Source organism: Dromiciops gliroides, chromosome 2, assembly GCF_019393635.1.
Source record: "Dromiciops gliroides isolate mDroGli1 chromosome 2, mDroGli1.pri, whole genome shotgun sequence".
NCBI lineage: Eukaryota > Metazoa > Chordata > Mammalia > Microbiotheria > Microbiotheriidae > Dromiciops > Dromiciops gliroides.
In genome coordinates this window covers 473,922,755-473,943,812 of record NC_057862.1, presented here as the reverse complement: position 1 = coordinate 473,943,812, position 21,058 = coordinate 473,922,755, and the positions used below count along the sequence as shown (strand labels likewise).

Sequence of the window (21,058 nt, the reverse complement as noted above, 5' to 3'; positions counted from 1 at the left end):
GGAACCTGGCTAGGTCAATCTGTACGCTCAGGCTGCCCATTTGACCGCTTGTGTTTTTCTTGGGGGGGCCTCAGTTCCCTCGTATATCAAACTGAAGGCTTAAACTAAATGATCTCTTAGGTCCCTTCTACCTCTCAACTCTTTAAGTCTAACACGCCCAAACAAGATGATTCTCTATTGGGTTCTCTGGCGGCACATTCTCTGTCCTGAATCACTCTTTTAGTGTGTTTCTTCCAAACAAGAGGTACAGAAGACCCAGCGGCACAAAGTTTATAAAGTTCGACATGTTAGTTCAGAGCTACAACTGGTACACTAGATGAATGAATCAGGCAACCAGAAATCAAGAGATGTTCTTTTGCTCTGAAAATGACATTCACATTATGATTTCTAAATACTGTGCTACCAAACAGGACAACAGTTGTCTATCCTTAGGCAAAGTTGTAAGGGAACCCAAGTGTAACTCTGATGGCCTTTCAGTATCTCTACCTGACACCCAACTTGAGGTTATTCCATCCCTATCTCCACCCCTTCCAGAAAACATCTTTATGTAACCTCCTACCAACAGGCGACATATCTCATAATTCAAATATGTCCTGACCAATCCCCACCTGTCAAAATTAAAAGCCCTATGTCTCACAATGCTCTGCTAGTTACTCAAAGCTATTTTGGAATTGATTTGCTAAGTATTATAAATTGACATTTTTGCAAAGATCTTCAGTACCTTGATCTAATGGTAAATGTGGCGATACCAACACCAAAACTGGGACAGTAAAGGAAATATTTGAGGGGCAGGAGAGCCTTTGGGATATATCTGACTTATACCTAAGAGATTAGAAATTTGAGCTAAAGATCTCTCACCCCAAAATTAAACTTTTTCCAAAACGTGTTTTTAGAAAATTCTAAGGCATTTTAACATAGCACACTAGGAACAAAAAACATCTCTTTGGAGAGTTTGCTCCACTGAACAAACATGTACTGAAATGTAGTAATGGACTGAAAAGTTTTAAAGAGTTAGATATTGCTTCTTTAATTTCTAATACATAAAGGACCTTCTAATTATTATTCATCTTGACTGCTTACATCATTTGGCTTTTAAAAGTTGTTTGGGGAATGTATAAAATATCTAAGTCAATCAACTAAGATGCACTCAAGATTTATATGAATACATTATAAGACACTCTTTACAGAAAAGGAAAACAATTAGAAGAATATTCATTGCTCATGGCTGGATAAAAAATGTACTGCCTAAATTATGGATTTAGGGCTACACGAATCACACTATCAAAGGGTTATTTTATAGAGCTAAAGAAAATAACAAAATTCATTTACACAAAGAAAGGGTCTAGAATCTCAAGGACAATAATAAAAAGTAGGGGTGATGGGGAATAGCACTTTCAGGGGTCAAAATATATATATATATTTTTAGGCAATGGGGGTTAAGTGACTTGCCCAGAGTCACACAGCTAGTAAGTGTCAAGTGTCTGAGGCCGGATTTGAACTCAGGTACTCCTGAATCCAGGGCCGGTGCTTTAACCACTGCGCCATCTAGCTGCCCCAAAATATATTATTAATATATAATTATCAAAACTATTTGGTACTAGTTAAAAAACGGAAAGTACATCAGTGTATTAAACTAGAAAAAATGAGTCAGAAACAATCAAACTCAATAGCCCAGTGTTTGATAAACCCAAGAACGAAAAACTTAGGAAAACATTCCCAATTTGATAATCACTACTTGGAAAATGGAAAACTATATGGCAAATTATTATTATTATTACTTTTATAGGTTTAGACCAGCATCTTATACCACATATTATATTAAGTTCCAAAAATATATATGAACTTAAAAAAAAAAGTTACATAAAAAAATTCAAGGAAAAAAGAAGGAAGTACCTTTCACAACTAAGAACAGGGAAGAGTTCTTAACCAAGCAAGAAGTAGAGAATACAAAGGATAAAAAAGACTATTTGGTAAAATGAAAAGTTTTCATACATACAAAAACAATGCAAATGGATTGAGAAGGGATATCATAATTTGAGGGGAAAAAATCTTTGCATCAAATATTTCATATAAAGATCTGATATCCAAGATATAGAGGGAGTTAAATATAAGATCAAGTCATTCTCAGGGCAGCTAGGTGGCGCAGTGGATAGAACACTGGCACTGGATTCAGGAGGACCTGAGTTCAAATCCAGCCTCAGACACTTAACACTTACTAGCTGTGTGACCCTGGGCAAGTCACTTAACCCCAATTGCCTCACCAAAAAAAAAAAAAAAAAAAGATTAAAAAGATCAAGTCATTCTCCAATATATAGACTTAAAGGATATGCACAGTTAGCAAAAATGAAAAATTGTTTCAAATCATTAACAAGAAAAATGCAAATAAAGCAACTCAGATTTCCCCTCACATTCAACAAATTAGCAAAGATAATAAAAGATGAAAATAGTATTGGAGGGACTACAGAAAAACAGGGAGGCTGATACACTGTTGGTAGATCTATGGTGCAGTCCAACTTCTAGAAAACAACTAGGAATTATGAAAAAAGTTACTAGAATACACATACCTTTTTATCTCAACAATTCAAGTGCTAAGCATATATCCCAAAGATAGGGCTGCGACAAAAGGAGAGGTCCCATAGGTACCAAAAAAAATTCATAGCAAAACTTTTTGTTGTAGCAAAGAACCAGAAACAGTGCCCTCTCTTCCCCCAACTCCAAAAGAGCAGAAGAAATCAGAGACAAGCAGGATAGCTTTGAAAGTTACATATTACATTTATTATATACTTAAAAAGAAAATCAAGTTCTACATGAATAGATTCCATTTCACAATGTATATGAAAATGCTCTTTTTATTTTGCATGTGTCAAATTCAAAACTTTAAAAAACTAAAAATTACTATGGGAGCAGAATGTCACACATCCTGCCATATACAATGTGTCTATTGATTTTACTCTACTATTTTTCTTCTGTTACAAGGTAAGGATTATTGAGTAGGGGAAAGGAGAGATATTTGGACATGACTGATGTCAAAATAAATAAAACTAATAAAAACAATAAAAGTAGATTTCTGAAGTATTAAGAGGTCTGAACCTTTTGTCTGAGGAGGTAGTATTGTCACTTACCATTTTAATGACATTTTCTCCTCTTTTTGCTCTAGATTTATGGATGAATTTAAAACAATCTGCAAACACTGCTTGCCAGTATAATTTTTAAATGTCCATATCACACACTGTTTTACAACTAATGAACTGGCATCTCTATGTAGATCTTTATTCTAGAACTTCTGTAGCCTTTCCCAAAACTTCATACTTTAAGGAACTATAATTTGAGAACTAAGATTACTAATCAACAGATCAGAAACTCTCAGTGATTTCATAGCTGTTCTTGAAGAGCTGCTGTGTCCCCAAAAGAACACTGCCTTCTAGCTAACCTGGTGACAAATCTCCCCACCTTGGCTAGGCTGTTTCTTGGTTATTGGACAACAAATGGATACTGGATCCATAGTCAAAGTCCTTCAAGTTTCAACAGGCCCTGCTGAGTAAGCTATCATTGTAATGAAAAAACTTTTGAGAACCTAGGGTCACATCCTTGCCACAATGAAGCATCAAAGCATAATTTTAATAATTACCTACAAAATATTCATTCATTCAACACCCACTGATCAAGAGCCAGGCACTTCATAACAGTGATAATGAATACCGCATAAGGTAAGGGGAGAGATGAATTAGGAAGCTAACCATATTGGCAGATCATAAAAACGTAAAATAAAAAAATATATAAAAATGTAGTTATCAGTTTGATAGGACCATGTGTATTTGAGTCTTTCCATGTAAATCTGTAACACTTAATAACAAACTGTTTTCTTTGCATGTGTGTAAAAGAAGCAAAAAGACAATCTTCCGTGTTTCTAGCAAGCGTTTGTGAAATTACATTCTGCCTATTAAAACACTTTCCGCAGTGGGAGACTTGTTTAACCAACCATGCTGTAATAAAGAATGCATGCTCATCTTTGAAAAGTGTTTCTGAGAAGAGTCAAGCTCACAGGAATAGTCTCATTAGTAAAAACAACAACCCCAAATTCTTCATAAAATGTTTTGTTTTGCTTTTAAGAAGAAAGTAATGGTATACTCTAATATCCTGGAAAAGAAAATAATAATAGAAAGAGTCCATCATAAGACACTATTCCAAAACACAATGATTTCCCATTTTATTTATGTTCAAGAAGCTACAATTCAGTATGAGTCGACTGACATTTAATAAGCTAAAGATGAAAAAATCTTTTTCATGTATTTATGCATGAATGTATAAATTTGTATGGATTTAATAGATGTTCTCTTTCACATAATATATTCAAGGAAAAAAATAAAGATTGTGAGAGAGGAAAAAATAGTGGTTTATGGTTTCCCTAAAAGCAAATCATTTCAACATCAATATAATAGATTTTAATTTATAGGGCTCTCATGTACAACAGGAAACATTTTGGACTTTGTAAAAGTTCATTGTATCCACATACATCTCAAGGTATAAATAAACAGAGTTTTTAGGAAATAGTATAATAAAATAAGTTTACATTCAAAATCACAGTACATTCATTTTCTTTAGTCAGTAAAAATATTCCTTGATTAAAAGGCAGTGTATCACAGCCTTGTTTTGCAAATGTATTTCAGGAAAATAGGTCTAGCAGTATTTGAAATACCACGCTTTTTTCAAAAGAGCAGCAGAGCAGCAGAATTCAGTTTAAAAATAGTATATTGCAAAATATCTGAACATGTTATTTCTAAGTGCAAAGGCAGTTCCATTGTTAAGGATAATTTTAAATTTTATAAAGTGAACCATTTTACTATTTCTGTAGTCTCTTCAAATCTAAATATCTACAATAAAATATAAATCTTTTGCATTTATGGGACATAAACATCCAGACACAGACATGACACAAATTCCTTGCAATGTTATTCTATTACAAAGCTTAATCCCAAAGATGGGCACAAGCCACAGAATGAAAACAGGTTCCCCCATTGAATTTGTGAAGCATTTAGCCAAAGCTCAAATACTTGTGCTTTGCAAGAATTGGGAAAATCCAAAATCAAATAAGGCAAATGCCATGGCCACCTTAGGAATAATACCACAAAGAGAAATACAAAGAAACAAAGAAATATTTGAATGAACATGTACCACATAGACCTCTGCTAACTGTGCAATATTTAGTTCTATTTATGGGTGAGGAAAAGTGCGTGGTAAACCACACTGCTCTCTTTACATAAGTTATTTGTATGACTATTTCTAGCCTAGGTCGTCTCAATCTGCTCCTTGCTTTTAAGGGCATTTTTTAAAAACTTGTTTTCTTTTTTTCTATAGCCAGCAGGAAAAACTGGCAAAGGGCTTCGAGATGCAGTGAGGAGAAGCTTTCCACAGAGATGAAAGTGCATCAAGTTTTAAAAGTGCTTCTTCCAAATGTGGTTTTTTATGCAGCAATAAGATGGGATTTAAAACAGGAGCTGACTCTCTACATGGTGCTTTGTCAGCAATCCCTAATAAGTAATTCAGAAGAATGCCGAGGATCCCTCAGTACATACAGTGCAGATGGCACAAGACTGGGTGTCAGGAGGCCTGCTCAATGTCCCCCACTTTGCCACCAGCTGTGAGCCCATGGGGAAATCGCTTCATGTTTCTGTGCCTCGGTTTCCTCATCCATAAACTAAGAGGAGTGGCTTACCTAAATTATGAGGTCATTTCCAGTCCTAAAATTCTAGACTGTATATCTTCAGAGCAGGATTTCTTTGGAGGACCAGGGAGGGAACAGAGTTTTCATGAATGACCAGTCACCTATAGCCATTTTTAGCCCTTACTGGGGAAAGCGCAGAAAGGGACAAGTCCCAAAACACTTTGGACAGCTAAAGGAAATATCAAAGTAAGATGCTGCCAAATGCTTTTAACAACAATAATCTAATCATATACAACAAAGTTAAGACAGAACAAGCAACAAGACACATCAGTTGGTCTCCTAATGGCATAATTTTCTAGCATCCCAGGACCATGGTCAGGTCTAAAAGCTTTAAAAAATAAGTTCTCTTTAAATGATTTTAAGAGATCATGATTCTTAAAAATTTCATACTCCTTTTGTTTAAAAGTTAATCTATAAATTGTCTTAATGACACTATGAAGATAGTTGTGTATCAAAATGTAATGACCAGCTGTGTAAGTCAGCCATTTCCCATGCACTCACTACGTAGTGGAGCCTCTATTGTGACACAGGTCCTACATATTTAATATACTAGACTTCCCTTAAGAGGTCCTCAAACTCAGCAGTCGTCATCCACCAGCTTTGACCCATTAATCCCCCGATAGGTTACCCTACTCGGCCGAACCAAAACTCCATGGTTTGGCTTACAGGTGAAATAACGCTTGTCCCCCACTGAGCCATCATTCTTTCCCCTGGCACCCTTGAGTTCAAGTCCAAGCCAGGTGCCTGGGGCAAAGTCAGTGGGGCCCACGTACCTAATGATGGCCATTTCATTAGAGCTTGTTAAGAGAACCTGAGAGCCCTGGTGCAGTTTCACAGCTCCTTCCACACCCCCCGCAGAGGGAGTACTGCTCCAGCTTCGACGAAGTAAAGCACTTTTTGATCTATTCAGGGTAAAAAACAAATGTAGATAATACAGATTAAAGTACTTTCACAACGACCATACAATATTACATTAACTTTCAATGGTAAACATAATTTTTAGGTCCAATAATTTTTTTCTAATTAAACCTTGATATGAAAATGCATAACTTAATATAACAATGCACCTGCATGTTTTTAATTGCTGAAAATGTACTCTCCTCTGGCTTACCTGTCTAGCTCTACATTCGGGATTTCACTTGCAAGGCCTGATGGCAGCATTAGTACCACTATCAAAAAACAACAATCACCAAACTATCATTTAGCAGAGACTACCTGCTAACTACGGCTCGCAGAAATAGCCATGATTACTGCAGGGGTCAGGGGAATAGTGGGAGGAGTATTCTGGTGGTAGTAAAATTAAGATGATTTTTTGTTTACTTTTTAGAATGTTCTTGTCCCTTCTCATTTCACAACGTCTCTGGTACACAGGCTTTTTTCCACACGCACAGAGATGCTACCCTACCTGCCCTGGGCAGCTGCAGTAATGAGCCTTCCATCTCCATGCCTCAGTCTCGGCTTCCTCCTCCATCTTTCTAGAATATGGGACTGATCGTGTCACCCTCCCACTCAGGAAGTGTCAGTGGAAGCCCCTGTGCTTGGCAATGAAAGCCATCCCTGACTTTCCAGCATTCCTCTTCTCTCTGCAGGTCCTCTCCATGCCAGCACCTCCAGCCCCATGGCCCGTCCTCTCCCTTCTCAGTGCATCTGCCCTGGCTGTCACCCACACCTAGAATGCTCTACTCTGTCCCCTCCCCCTCCTAAGTTTCTGCAACCTCCTTGAAGTCCTAGCTCACACCAACCTCCTCCAGAGGCCTTTCTGGTGCCTCCAGCTGCCGATGCCTTTTACTCAGAAATGCTTTCCTTCTGTCTCCTCGGTGTGTAAACATGTACAAACAGGTGTCTGTGCATCTGCCTGATTGTTTACCTGTCTCCATCATCGTAACATAAGCTCTTTGTAGCCCCGGTGCTTAGTGCAGTGCCTGAGCCACACCAAGCACGTAATGAATTGGCATTCTGCCCCCCTCTTCCCTCTGCAGTCTTCTCACACCTTCCCCCTCCCCCAGCACCTGCACACTCCCCATGCCTGGAATGCTCTCCCTCCTCCTCTCTGCCTGCTGGTTTCCTTTAAGTCCCTGCTATAAAATAACCCCACCTTCCACAAGAAGACCTTCCTGACCCCCCACCCCCTTAATTCTAGTGTCTTCCCTCTGTTAATTATCTCCAGCTCATCCTAGGCATATCTTGTTTGTAGTTATTTGCATGTTGCCTCCCCCATTAAACTGCAAGTTCATTGAGAATTGGAACTTTTCTTTGCCTTTCTTTGTACCCCCAGAGCTTAGTGTGCCTATAACAGAATAGGCACTTAATAAATGTTTATTGATCACTGAATAAATGCTTGTTGGCTGATTTACTTTCACATAGGCACATAGCAATTAAAAATCTATTGTAGGGGGCAGCTGGGTGGCGCAGTGGATAAAGCACCTCCCCTGGATTCAGGAGGACCCGAGTTCAAATCCAGCCTCAGACATTTGACACTTACTAGCTGTGTGACCCTGGGTAAGTCACTTAACCCTCATTGCCCCACAAAAAAAAAATCTATCGTAAGTCTTTAACTTATCAAAATGAGATATTACTGTAACACAAATTCTCTCTCTCTCTCTCACACACACACACACACACACACACACACACACACTGCATGCATCTTAAGGTAGTGTGACATAGTGGAGAGCCCACCTTAGAGTTAGGAAGGGCTAAGTTCAAGCCCCACCTCTAACACAACTGGCTGAATAAGTGACTTAGCCTCCCAGTGGCCGAGGTACAGAAGACTGTAAGTTACAGAAAACATGCAGGCCTGCACTGGTAGAGGAAGCTTCCTCATTAGGGTTTACTCTATTCATGAAATTACATCTCTCAGCCCCTCCTGTGAATACCTGTGCATCAACATCAATGAGTACATGCATTCAAGCATACACACATGCATACATAGTTAAGCACTGCACACCTACACATACATGCACAGGCATACACTAATAACCAAACACATACACATACACACACACACACACACTCTCGTCCAAAGGCAGTTTAGTGGGACTGGACAGAAAACCAGCATGAGAGTGAGGAAGAGCCCTGAGACTCATACTGGTGGTACAACCCTGGGCAAGTCACACAACCTGCGTGTGCCCCCAAGCAGCTTTCTAGTGCTGTCAGTGCCAAAAACGGTGCTGACCTGCACTGATAGTGAATCCCTGCTGAGGAAGCTTCCTCTATCTTAATGACATCACAGGTCCCAAACACATATGTATACACACGTGCACTTACAAGCACAATCTCTTCCATGTGCACACACAGACACCCAAATGCACATATGTGCAAAAACATGTACATATGTGCATGTGTGCATAAGCACCCATATTTACACAATGCACCCACAGATGTGTATACAAGCATACATGCACACATCTTCCTGCCTGGGGGAGGGGTGGAGGGGGGGCGGTTTCTTCCATCCATTATGTAACAGGTCATAATGTACTAGATCAAGTACCAGGAAAAGCTAAGTTCAAGTACTCCTACTCTGACAGATACAGACCCTGAGCAAGTATAAAAAAGGCATAACAAGTATAAAAAAGACAAAACAATCCTCAAAGAATTTGTATCTTTTTGGAAAAATACATACACATATTAAGTGTATACCAAAAAATTGGCTGGGGGGACCCTAGCAGGTGGGAGGATAAGGGCAGGCCTCCTGTAGGAAGTGGCACAAGCTGAACTTCCACCCAAGTGAGAGATGCCAAATGTTGAGAGAAAGGAGGACATCCTAGGCATGTAAAAGCACAAAGATGGGATGATGAAATAATCTTTTGTGTTGCCTTTGGACAAATGATTAAAAACAACTCTGCACATGCAGAGCCTATGAGCCATCCTTCCATTTAGCAGCAATTTCCTTCTCTCTTCTGGTTTTGTTTATAGCAAGATAATGGTTTTAGGGCTAAAAGAGGCCATGAAGTCCAACCTCTTCATTTTATAGACAAGAAACTCGGGCACTGAGAGGCTACATGACTTGGCCAAGGTCATACAGTTAATGTGCATCTGAAGTGGGATTTGACCCCAGGTGGGCTCTATCCACTTTACCAAGAATGACTAAACTGTTATCATTCAGTTCCTCCAGAAATCTGTCCCCTTGTTGCCACTGGACAATGAGCTCCCATTTAAAATTCTAATACCTACATTAAAATCTATAGACAGTCTAAATACTCCATGATTCTTAGCACTTTCTGCCCCTTTTCTCCACCAAAGTGCAACAGGTCAGGAGCTGTGGCACGTTTGATATTTTCCTGTTCTTGGATTGCCACAGACACAGAATCCATCACCAAATGGCAGATGCCTGGGAATGCCCCTCTCTATACTTCACTTGGCTGGATTTTGAAGTACAGACTGACTTTGCTTCCAGAATTGTATTACATATATCCATCCACATATGGACATACAAAATAAAGACAAGGTGACTGAGGTGGGAAATGAACTGACAGCTGAGAGACAAGGGGAGTTGATCAGTCATAAACATGACTCCATGCCAGGTGTCTTGCAGGCATCTTAAACTGGGTGCATCCAAAGCTGGGCTCGTTGCCTTTCCCCCCAAACACTCCTCTCTTCTGAACTTTTCCCACTCCTCATTGGAAAGACAAATGCTGAAGCTAAAGTTTCATAATGAGAAAGAGAAGTCACTGGAAAAGACCGTAACGTTGGGAAAGATGGAAGACAAAGGAAAAGGGGACGGCAGAGAATGACAGGGGTAGACAATGTTACAGCAGCCACCAGCATGAGCTCAGACAGACTTCAGGAGATGGACGGACAGAAGGGCTTGGTGTACTATAGTACTCCATGAGGCCACACAGAGTCAGACATGACTGAATGGCTGCCCAACAAACACTGTGCTGTGCACTAGGGAATGCAAAGAAGGATAAAGAAGAGTCCCTGGAATCAAGGAGTTCCCAGTCTAATGGCAGAGACAACACACAAACAACTCTGTACAAACGAGATCAATAGAGGATAATGTGGTGACAAACTGCCAGAGAGAAGGTACTGGGATCAAGGAAGATTAGAAAAGGCTTCTTGGAGAAAGTGGGATTTCGGCTAGGACTTGAAGGAAGTCAAAGAAACCAGGAGGCAGAGATGAGGAAAGAAAGAATTCCAAGAATGAGGGACAGGCAGTGAAAATACCCCAAGTTGGGAGGTGGAGTTTCTTGTGTGAGCAACAGCCAGGAGGCCGATGTCACTGTACTGCGGAAGATGTAAAGTGGAGAAAGGTAGACCGGAAAGGAAGGAGGGGGCTAGGTTACTAAAAGCTTTGAATGCCAAACAGAGATTTTATATTTGATCCTAGAAGGAACAGGAAGCCACAGGAATTTACTGAATGGGTGGGGCAAGATGATCAGACCTGCACTCTAGGAAGATCAATTTAACAGCTATGGAGACAGTGGATTAGGGAGAGGCTCAAGGCAGGGAGACCAGATAGCAGGCTACTACAGTGGTCTAGGTGTGAGGTGATGAGAGTGATGGTAGAGTTAGAGAAGAGAAGGGAGAATATGCCAGATGTTACAAAGGTAAAATAAACAGATCCTGACAACAATAACAACAGAGATGTTATTATTGGTATGTGAGAAAGAACATGGAGCCTAAATGACAAGATAGTAATGGTTTTTTTGGTGAGGCAATTGGGGTTAAGTTACTTGCCCAGGGTCACACAGCTAGTAAGTTCTGAGGCTGGATTTGAACTCAGGTCCTCCTGAATCCAGGGCCAGTGCTCTATCCACTGCGCCACCTAGCTGCCCCAGGATAGTGATACTCTTGGTAGAAATAGAAATGTTTGGAAGAAGAGAGAGTTTAGGGGAAAAGATAATGGGTCCTTTGGACATAACGTTAAAATGTATACAAGGCACCCAGTTTGAGTTATCCAATACTCAAGGCCTTTCTAGCTGGTTAGAACCAGCTGGAGTTTGCATAGATATAGCTCTCAAGAGCTCAAGAGCTCTCAACCTCCATATCACAATGAGGCCTTAGAAAGTCATTTACTGAAGGTATATGGAAATAAATCATGACAACTCTATTATCATCTTCCTATCAGTTTGTGCCCATAGAATAAAAGTTTGTCTATAAATTAGCATGTTTATAAATTAGTCAACTACTCCCAAATTAAGATCCCTACTTCTAAGTAATTCAAATCAAGGTGGATTTTTTCACCCTTAAATAGTCTTGTTTTAAAACATTTCATTTGTATTTATTTGGGGGCAGCATATTTGATAAAATAAAAATCCGAATGCTGTTTCTGATTTAGGATATAGCATAGCTCAGAGAAAGAGGGGGAGAAAACAGAAATAGCATCTTTATATGGTATCTGAAAAACCCGTCATAAAAGAGCTACCAATAAGCATGTATTATATTAAAAGAACAGTGAGGTTGTGCAGTGGATAGAGTACCAGGCCTGAAGTCAGGAAGACTCATCTTCCTGAGTTCAAATCTGGCTTCAGACATTTACTTACTAGCTGTGTGACCTTGAACAAGCCACTTAACCCTGTTTGCCTCAGTTTCCTCATCCATAAAATGAGCTGGAGAAGGAAATGGCACACCACTCCAGTATCATTGCCAAGAAACCCCCAAATGGGGTCATGAAGAATCAGACACAACTGAAATGACTGAACAACAAAATATTAAAAGAATACTGTCAGTGTTGGGTTGGAAGGTGACAGTAATGAGAGGGAAGGAGAGGATCTGGAAATCAATTAAAAAAAGAATGTTAAAAATAAATATATTTTGGGGGCAGCTAGGTGTCACAGTGGATAAAGCACTGGGCTTAGATTCAGGAGGACTTGAGTTCAAATCTGGCCTCAGACACTTGACACTTACTAGCTATGTGACCCTGGGCAAGTCACTTAACCCTCACTGCCCTGCAAAACACACACACACACACACACACACACACACACACACACGTATATAAATACTGTAATAAGCTTCTTGGGGCATCTCTATAGATTATTTCAAAAAAATTAGATTATTATACCCAATGAGAGCAAGTGCTTAATTAGGCTAGAACATATAAAACATCCAAGAAACACTTAGATTCTATTCTTAAACTGTGGAATTTTCTCTGTAAATAATAGATTAGTAGTCAATAGTATGTGGAGATGAGATAGGATAGTTCTATCATATATCTGTAAATTTGTGCTTGCAGAATAAAGCACTTACATTTCCACTTTAAAAAAAGTTCAACTCTAAATGGTAAAAGAGCTATTGGGAGCAAAATAGATCTAGGAAAGGTAAAGGGATTGAGATAAGTATAAAAAAAGAGAGAAATTCTTTATTCAGAAAAACACTTAAAGCAGAATATTCCAGAGTATCTAAGTTATACTAAATAACAAAAATATTGTTTCATTTAGGCAAACTGATCTTAAATTCCTTTGATATACTTATTATTTGCTTTCAGTGGGAAAAACACTAAATTTTCCTAATTATTTGCTAAAGTAGATCTGATTGGGGAGGGGGGGAGAAAGGTAATCCACCCAATTCAATGGTAACACAAAACATCAAACCCTTTTCAGAGATCCTAGCCTTCAAAAAAAAGAAAATTAGAGAGAGACAGGCAGATATAGACATATGCATATAAATACATACATATTATGTATATGTATGCATATGTGTTAAAACACTAAAGATTTTTATAAGCATTTACAAAAGGATGATATATTCAGAGAGTACTTATTCCACTATTAATGCAGGCAATAAACATTCAATCCTAAATATTAAGAAATGTACCAAAGAATAATGCACAAAATAGTACGTCCTTCTTCCACAACATTCCAAGTCATATTTATCTCAACTGTCTATATTTCTAAATAACTTGATACTCACTTTTCAAAAGCATTTCTTCTGTTCATTTCTTTTTGAGAAGACGCAGAAGTTGTACTGAAACTTCGCCTAAAACCTAAGTAGGAAAATTAATGGTAGAAAAAAATGAAAAAAAAAATACTTGCAGGCCTATTCAACCCCATAATCCATCTCTACTTCTGCAGATGTTCCATTATATCAATGTTTCCTTGGAAGCAGGAGTCAAAGGGAGAAAGCACATATATATGGAACATAATTATAGCTTAGATTTCTTGAGAAAATTTTATCCAAAATTCAAATGATTTCTTATATCCTTATTAATCAAACTGTATACATATAAGAATAAGAATCATTTTTCCAGTTTGTTAGTTTTTTAAATTTTGCTAGAAGATATTGGATACTAAAAAAAAGTTACATAAAGACAACAAAATCACTCTACATACTGATAAAACTACCACTTTTTCTACTGAATTAAATGGTTTTAATAAGCTACTAAGAAAATGAAAGACAAAAATCAAAGTACATATACTCAGAAAAAGTCATATTTATCACTAAAGACAACACCTAATTCTTTACATGTTCAAAGACAATTAATTCCTTTATTATCACAAAAATCAGTATACACTGTTGTCCTAACAATACACATTTCGATTTTTGACTATTGGAAGTTTTATCAAGTGCCAGTTGAAGACAATAATAGCTCCCACAAAAAGAATGAATCAAGGAACCTATATGTATATCTTTCCTTTAAAAGGGCTGGTGTGGAAGTAGTTAATAATGTAACACATAACTGGGGGGTATTAAATTTTCATAAAATTCTTAATATTACCTGGAAAAGGATGATTTCGTTTATTTGATGCATTCTCCGAAAGAGTATCTTTTAGTCTATTGGTAAAACAAACACACATCTCAGTACAAGTATCTGATGCTCAACTATAATAAAGACTCTACTGACTTATGTATGACACACTCATTTATTTGATACTGGTTTTCAATGGAGATATGACAATTGTGATATTAATTTCTATTCTCATGAAGCAATCCTCAAACTGTCCCCAATTCAAAAAATGATCTTCCTGTGTTTTCTTCAAAATCAATGACCTTTTATTCTGAAGGCCTCAGTCTCTTAAGTTTATTTAGACTTAAAACTCCTCAACAACAGAGACTCTATCTGTTCTATCTGCTTAGGGTGGGCCCAATACAGCACTATGTGAGAAGTTACTGTCACTGGGATGACAACAAATGAGACATAACATAAAGAGCACACAAAATGGACCACTGAGCAATGGCCTTCTTTACTTTTAACAAAGGGCTGAACAGAAGGAGAAAGGTCAGAAAGAATAGATTTGTGTTTAATCAATAAACAGTAGTTGAAATCATTGTGGGGGCGGGGGGGGGGGGGACTTGGAGCTATAACATAAAAAAGAGAGGAAGAAAGTCATGACAGAGAATTAGGGTCACTGACCAAATTAGAAACCACACAATGCAAGAGACAGAAAGCAACAGCTGGTTTCTCCCTTAGCCTCTGTCACTTTCAAGTCATGTAACTTTGAGGAGAGTCAGCCTCTCTACCTCTTGGTATCCTCAGTGATAAAAGGACAATTAATTCCTCCCAGAATTTCAGTGAGATTCCAATGAGATATTCATGGATGCACTCTGAAAACTATTTAAAAGAAGTTTTTCCTGAACTGAACAATCTCACCTAATTTTCTTATTGACTTTTTTCCTTCCTCTGAGATATAATTCAGCTTTTATGTGATTACTACTAATATCTTAATGATCATACAATCATATATAGGTGAGTTTGTATGTGTGTACATGTAAAACACATACACACACAACACATAAATGCTATCACAATTGTTAAAACAGCTGAATAAGATGAGAATTACAAAATGTCAGAAAGGAAAGAAAAAATAAGAATAATAAGATTATCCAATTAAGAAAGTATAAAAAGTTTTTTAAAAATCACTATCTAGTTACAACTATATTAATAAAACAAAGGGGCAGCTAGGTGGCGCAGTGGATAAAGCACTGGCCCTGGATTCAGGAAGATCTGAATTCAAAACTGGCCTCAGACTCTTGATACTTACTAGCTGTGTGACCCTGGGCAAGTCATTTAACCCCCATTGCCCCATCAAAAAAAAATGAATAAAACGAAAAAAAGTACCATAAATGTCAAAAGACCAAAAAAAATTTAGTAAAGGTAAGAAATTGATAGAAAGAGAGAGCAGAGGTAACAGAAAAGAAAGTATGATGTGCAGTGAAAAACGTGGAGTTTTGTAATTTTAGAAGAGGGTATATATTAAGCTTAAAGCTGCACTAAGACTTTTGGGACACACTTGGAACAAGAATTCCCTTACATATTTATAAAATAATTTCAGAGATCTCTTCAAAAAATTCTGAAACAAAAGCAAGGTAATGCCTCAACTTAATTTTAATTTAGAATAATGAAAGCACTCACTTCCCATGGTTGTTGTGAAGATAAAAGAAGATAATATCTGAAAAGTGTTTTTTAAACATTAAAGGGCCAAATAAATACCAGCTATTGTTGTTGGTATTAACAAAATACAAAACCAGCATATGTGTCAATATCCAGCCCAGTTCCTCTCAAAATACTGTGCTCAATATGTACCATACTAAGTTCAATAATTTGTTGGATGAATGAACTTATGTCCTTGTTGCCCAAATAACCAAGAGTAACCCTTTTAAAACAAATAGTACCATTAAAAGAATAAGACATAAAGTTATAAAGGAAGCTGCCTTCCAAGTTTCCAAAAAAGGGAACCAAAGAATGCAAGAAAATTTGAAATAATTTATCTAGAACCTATCTTGACAATATCCATTTAAGTGTTGTTGTTTAGTGTTTCTACTGAACCGAAAGACTATCTGAACTAGAAGAGGCTCACAGCTAGATAATGGCTGGAAGAGCTGCTCATATACATGTAGTTGCATTATTCGTGTTCTTTTATATTTGGAAATTATTATACCATTTCCCTTCCAGTGAAAAGTATACCAAGACAACGTGTCTCTCTGCATATAAGCATATATGACAAGTCATCTCACATAATGGTGCCTAGAATTTGTAGAGAATTTGCTTCTGGTAAACTTATTTTCTAAAACCAAAGTGAACTAGGATGATTTTTGAAGTGTAATATCTTAACAAAAAACAGTGAGCTAGTTTATTACATATAAAAAAATCCTTGAAGCTCCACTTCCCCCAAAGATCTACTGTCTATCTATTTTTGAGACCAAAAGGAATCAGAGGAAAAAGCCATTTTGGTTCCATTAGGTTTGTAAGAGAATGAATGGGGTGCCTGCTGGCAGGAAATGTAATGCAGTTAGGATGTGACTGAAGCAATCAGATAGCATTTTAACTTTTGTTTGCATGACAGATTAAGCTTACTGCTCTCACTGTTCTTAGCAGCAATGCTACATCTAATAGCCTACACATACTCATAGGGTATGCAGATGAGGAAGAAAGGATGTTTTTTAAAACTGCAAATCCTCAGCAAAAGGAAATTTTGCTTTCCATGAGCCCTCCCTTTAAAGAAGGTAGCTATTTAACCCCTTAGAAGAAGGAATGAATTGCACCCAAAGCTCCACTCTAATATTAAAGGAAGAAATCTAACTGGAAGCAAAAGTCAGTTAGAAACTGTACCTGGAAACAAATCTCTCTATGTAAATATTCAGTTTTTACCTCTGCACTCTGGTTGGGGGAGCAAATATTCCATATCTTGGTTGACAAGTAAAGTACTGCACACCTCCAACTGAACCGTCATTCTTGCCATAGGGCTTCTCAAGTTCAATGCCACACCAAATTCCTGGAATACAAATGTGGAGTTTATGAAGCACCTGTACTTTCCCCATGACTGGTATATTAGGCCTGGGTCCAGAGCAACAGAACATCTTCAGAAATGTAATATGGAGTATAGACATTAAATTTTCAAATGATCAAAATTACATTGCACGAAGTGGTCAGAAACAACGACAATGCAATTTAATAAGCATAACTGCAGGGTAGTACTTTAAGGAAGGAAAAATAAACTAGGGAAAGAGACATCTGGTAAACACTAGCTCAATGTAAATATAACCAAAATACATGCAGGAGCCATAATAAACCAGTAAAGTGGAGAAGGCAAGCATGATATTGAAACCCTAAGATTAAACTGAGGAGCTATTCTTACAAGGTAAAGCTGCCACTATGCCTAATGTCAATTACTGTGTCTACTTCCATGCTACCCAACTAAGATGAGACATGTAGAATAGGAAATGGAATGCTGCAGAAATCCACCAAGATGGTTGGTGGGCTAGAAAGTGTGACAGAGAAGGGAATCACAGGAGAAAATCAATTACAGTCCAAGTACACAAAAAACATTCAGACAAGGCAGCAAACATATTTCCTAAAATGACCCAGAACAAGAAAGGTACTTAACTCAGGAAATAAAAGGATTTACTTTTAATATTATAAGTTTTCCAGAAGGTTTTTAAGTGCTCGAAGAAAATTAAACCTAAGTTATATTAGCAGATTTCTCATGGGGCAGCTAGCGACACAGCAGATACAGTGCTAGCTTACCAGCAGTGTGACCCTGGGCATGTCTTCTAACCTTTTTGTCTCAAGATGAAAACACTAAGGGAGCCAAAACGTGAGGTTACATTAAGATATAAAAGGAGGATCAAACAGAAATAGTATCCCCAGCTGGGATAAATATAAAATTCAAATAAATGTTAGAACTAAATATTATAAATTATCAAATTCATAAATCAGTGTCTTCTCAGATGACCAATTTAAAGATTTAATTAAATAACAACAGAAAATATAATCCAGGGGAAATTTTACCATTTGTAAGCTGTTCTTCATGTTCAAAGATGACAGTTTTCCACCTTTGAGAATGTAATGAAAAGACTAATGTATAACCAATTCCTTTTCTATGTACAGGCCCCCCAGTAATGTGGAGCTACAGAGTAGGGTGGAAGGGCCTATCATGTTCTTAGCTCTTCCACTTAATGTCTCACAAAAATAAGCCATCATGTGTTCCAAGCCAGGTGACTACTGGCCCCTGCTGTCTTCTATAACACCTCAGGTATTACATGTTACCTGAAGTGACAATTCAGGGTGCCCTATCTGCACGGTCCCCTGGGAGCTCACCATGGAGTACAGTTCCCTGATCTGCTCCTATGAGAACCCCTGCACCTGTGCGACTCCAAAGAGCTGAGCAGGGACAAGCAAGGCCAGGATGGGCAGGCTACAGTCTCTCTGCTGGTGGTGATTCCCACTTCTTGTTTATTGTTTATTTTATCTCACAGGTGATACAGATAAAACTGCTCAGAAAGAAAAATGGAACATATTTAACAGGTCAAAGTTCTAGTCATATTGAAGGCCAGAAATCGCGCTGCTTAGTAGGCCTTGTTTGTCCTGAAAACTGATATTTCCATTTCTGTCTTTGTATCCTTATCACCTATCACAGTCTTCCACAGAGAAGACATTAATAAATATTTAATTGGTTATAAGTACCATATTCAACTACTCCCCCAAAAGAACTCTCCAGAAGAGGTAAAGAGAATACCAAAGACATGTGGCCTCAGCAGAAAATATCCTTTCCAGAAAGGCAAGTGTGCCCTTCTAGACCTCAGTTTCCTTACCTGTGAAATGAAAAAGGATGGACTGAATGACCTCTAAAGTCCCTTCCAGCTCTAATGATCTATGACAAAGCTTTTATTTGGAAACCATTAACAGGAAAATACCAGCTGATCTCAATTACCACCTTGAGAATTGGGAGAAAGAAGTAAATTCTAAAATAGGAACCAGCCTACAATCAACCTGAGGTGTTATAATCAAAAGCAGACAGGTACTAGTAAGGGATAAAACAATAGAATATTATGTGCTTATTCCTCATCAATTTTTCAGTATGCATTTTCTTTTTGAAATATTGCAATGCCACCATGTGTCAAAATGGCAATATTGCCACTTTAAATTTTCAGCACACAGCATCACCTGACATGGAAGTACTAAGCTTCCATTTGAAAAGTGCAATAATGCATGGTACATGAAAGTACTTTGTAAACTGTAAAGTATTAAATAAATCTATAACATTATTAGTAATAGAAAAATGCAAAATAAAGTCTCTTTTACCTAAAACACAAGATTAAGTCTATGTTTTTTTAACCTTATGAGAAGTCCAGAAATAAATATATGGACACAAATGTTTGAGTTGTTCATACACAAGCTTTTAGTTTGCTTTAGCATAGCATAATCAAAGTCACTCGTCTGAAAAACAGGATTTTCTATCCTGTACAAGGAACCCTAAACAAAATTATACTCAACTCTTCATTGTTTGAGAGAAAGTTATTCATTTTATGGATTACCCTGGGCAAAAAGATATCATCCAAACCCTGTTTCTCTCACCCAACATTATCCTTGGCAGCAAACACTAAGAGTATGATCAGGGAATACAGACTAAGGTTATTATTAGCTTAAGAGAAACATAACTGGAGAAATAAATCTGCTGGGGAAAAGCAAAGAACATTATCAAAAGAAGTATAAATGGTTGAAAGATTCTCTACCATTACATTTATTTGCATCAACCACTAAGAAAGCTAAATGTAATTCAGTCTCACAGATGGGAGGTTCTCAAATTTCTTTTCAACCTAAAGAAAATAAATGAACTAAGGTAAGCTACCTGGAGCAAAGTTTGTTGTTCCAAAGAACCTGACAGTGCCAATCCTCTGGCCTACCACCAGCACTCGGTCTCCAACCTGAACTTCTTCTTCCCGTTTATTTCCCACAGATGTAGCTGAAGTAGTTGACCCTGCTTTGCAAATAAAATAACGAGTCAATATTGGTCTCAGTCTGAAGAAAAATAAGCACATTAGGCAATTAAACATATGCCTAATAACACCTCTAGGACTTCTGGTCTTGGCAGTACCACTTCTCCCTTCTTTGATGTAGCCTTGTGCTTCTCTATGCTTTAGTATATAGCTTTTTTGCAAGTCAATGTGAATAAAACAGTTACCATCCTGCAGCCAACATGGAGATGAACCTTTCTGAACATGGCTAGGCTGGTCTTTGAATGGCAGGTGTAGACCGTGGAAAAACTCATATGCAACGCCTTTCCAGTCTGGTAAGACTTGCTAGAGCTTGTGCTCCGTGAATACAACCTTGGAAAATTCAGAGGCAGCTCCTCTATACCACAACAAGGTATCCAAATAAGACATTAACAGAGAAATGATGAGATAGCACTTTTTAACCTGACAAGCATATGCTACATTAACAGAAGTCCTGTGCCAGATCCAAGGAAATAAGAGTACCATACAAGCTGCCCTGGGGCAGACATGTGAGGAGACTAATGTGCTCAACTCTTGGTGCCATATTGTAAGAGAAATAATAACAAATGAGCATGTACAGAAGATGGAAACCAAGATGGTGAAGAGTGTAGAAACAAGTGAAGAATAAAGAAAGGAAATAGAACTATTTAGTCTGGAGATGAGAAGACAAAAAAGACATAT

General features: G+C 37.8%; 1 protein-coding gene across 10 annotated transcripts in view; it reads right to left on the bottom strand.

Moving 5' to 3' along the window:
• CLIP4 (CAP-Gly domain containing linker protein family member 4) overlaps nucleotides 1–21,058 on the bottom strand; it is a 117,784-nt gene that overhangs the window by 19,305 nt on the left and 77,421 nt on the right. For 8 of the 10 annotated variants that reach the window (XM_043982020.1, XM_043982021.1, XM_043982024.1 and 5 more), the window contains 5 exons: nucleotides 20,233–20,364; nucleotides 17,253–17,376; nucleotides 14,382–14,437; nucleotides 13,577–13,649; nucleotides 4,183–6,624 (listed from right to left, as the gene is read on the bottom strand). In XM_043982020.1, coding sequence (XP_043837955.1) covers nucleotides 6,300–6,624; nucleotides 13,577–13,649; nucleotides 14,382–14,437; nucleotides 17,253–17,376; nucleotides 20,233–20,364 — 710 coding nt within the window. In that variant the 3' untranslated portion in view covers nucleotides 4,183–6,299. Of the gene's footprint in view, nucleotides 1–4,182; nucleotides 6,625–13,576; nucleotides 13,650–14,381; nucleotides 14,438–17,252; nucleotides 17,377–20,232; nucleotides 20,365–21,058 lie in introns of those variants that run through there. The other 2 variants (XM_043982026.1, XM_043982025.1) reach the window with 2 other exon arrangements.